At 40.9% G+C, this 1,675-nt stretch overlaps 1 protein-coding gene across 1 annotated transcript; it reads left to right on the forward strand.

Annotated features, from left to right (window-relative positions):
* Positions 1-422: 422 nt before the first annotated feature.
* LOC309648240 (uncharacterized protein) lies at positions 423-946 on the forward strand (the record flags this gene model as incomplete). Its single annotated transcript, XM_082436685.1, has 1 exon — positions 423-946. A coding segment is annotated over one exon (429 nt), but the record flags the coding sequence as incomplete, so codon positions are not given.
* Positions 947-1,675: the final 729 nt, after the last annotated feature.

A 1,675-nucleotide genomic window follows, 5' to 3' on the forward strand; every position in this document is an offset into this window, starting at 1 on the left:
TCCTGATTGTCCTTTGCTCTGTATATGTCATTCTGTTGGTACCTCATGAGAGAAGACGATGATAGCAATTGCTTGTGAGCTTGCCCAGGATTTTAGAGCTTGTGTTGGCCTTTTTTGAACATGTTGTTTTCATAAAAAAGAAAAAGAAATAAAAGTAAAAACACCTGCTTGTTTCTTTCAAATAAAGATATTTTCTTTGGAAAAGTTGTGTGAGAAAAGAAAAGTTTTTCTCTGGGGTGATGTATCGATTTGCTAAAGAGCGAGAGAGAAGTCAGAAATTCATTGAAAGGTATTAAAGATATTAAAGCCCATGCTTAGAGATTGCCGAGATAGTATCTGTTGTTATTACACAAGCTTTTCCGCTCTTCTCTGTAAGAATTCCTTCTTGTGAACACGGTCATATACTTTCTTTCAGATATTAAGACTCCAGAAAGAGGTCTTCTGAACAGCAGCAGTGCAAGCAGCCTTGCCAGCCACCTCCAGTGTGCCCACCTAAGTGCCCTGATCCTTGCTCACCTCCCAAGTGTCCAGAACCTTGCCCACGTATAAAGGGCCCTGAGCCATGCCCACCTCAGCAGTGCCAGCAGAAATGCCCTCCTGTGCCACCTCCCCAACAATGCCAGCAGAAGTGCCCACCCAAGAACAAGGAACAGCTTCAGCGTTTATATGGATCAGGAAAGGATAAGGACAATTGGCTCACCGAGTTCCACAGCTCTACCTTCATCTTCTCTTTAAAGCCTATCATGGATACAGAAGAAGCTTCTCCACCCTTCAGCCTGCAGTATGCGTGCGGTGATTCCTGTCCGTCAGAGGTTTCCTATCTGAGGCTGCGTTATACCGCTTCCCTCTGAGACGTACCCGAGAAAGCATCACAGAGCCTCAGAAGGAAGAGCAGCAGCTCTCCTCCTGGGCGCCCTCTGAGGAATCTGTTGATATCTTCTGTGTCTGTCTGTCACCTGGACAGGGGTTCCTACCAGCTGAGCATTTGTTCCTTATCCTCCACGTCTTGAATAAAATACAGTTCTTTTGTTTGATGGTAAAAATATTTTCTTTCTTTTACAACCTGCTTTTTGCTATACCATATCATAATTTTGGTTGATTTCTGTCCTTCTTTGACCCCACGTTTCAGGCTCTCACAATAAGTTTTATCTGAATTTTGAGACCTATCGATGATTATTTCTGTATAATTTCAAATCCAGGTTATTTTTTTTTTTTACTTCTTGCTTGATTGATTTGAGGAACAAATTATGTAACTCCTCAGGATTTGAATCCCTTATTAAAATGTAGGGAAAATCACATTTAGAGTGCCCACTTTCTTATGCTTAGAAATTAAATGAATCTGTGTAATTCAGTTAGCACAATGATGGACACATAATTAGCATTTTGTGAGGTGGCCCATCATCACTGTCTGCTTCATCATCACCATCACCACCATCACCACCATCACCACCACCGCCATGTTTGCTCCAGCAGGAAAGTGGCTCAGACATACCTAGTACAGAAAACAGGGAGATTCTTAAACTCTATTACCCTTTCATATTCTGTGTTCATTTTCTTTTCCAATTTAACTGTATTTTTAAAAAACATCTTTATTGGAATATAATTGTTCTACTATGGTGTGCTAACTTCTGCTTTATAACAAAGTGAATCAGCCATACATATACATATATCCCTA

The sequence above is a fragment of the Balaenoptera physalus genome (genome assembly GCF_965194825.1).
Source record: "Balaenoptera physalus genome assembly, chromosome: 1".
Taxonomy (NCBI): domain Eukaryota; kingdom Metazoa; phylum Chordata; class Mammalia; order Artiodactyla; family Balaenopteridae; genus Balaenoptera; species Balaenoptera physalus.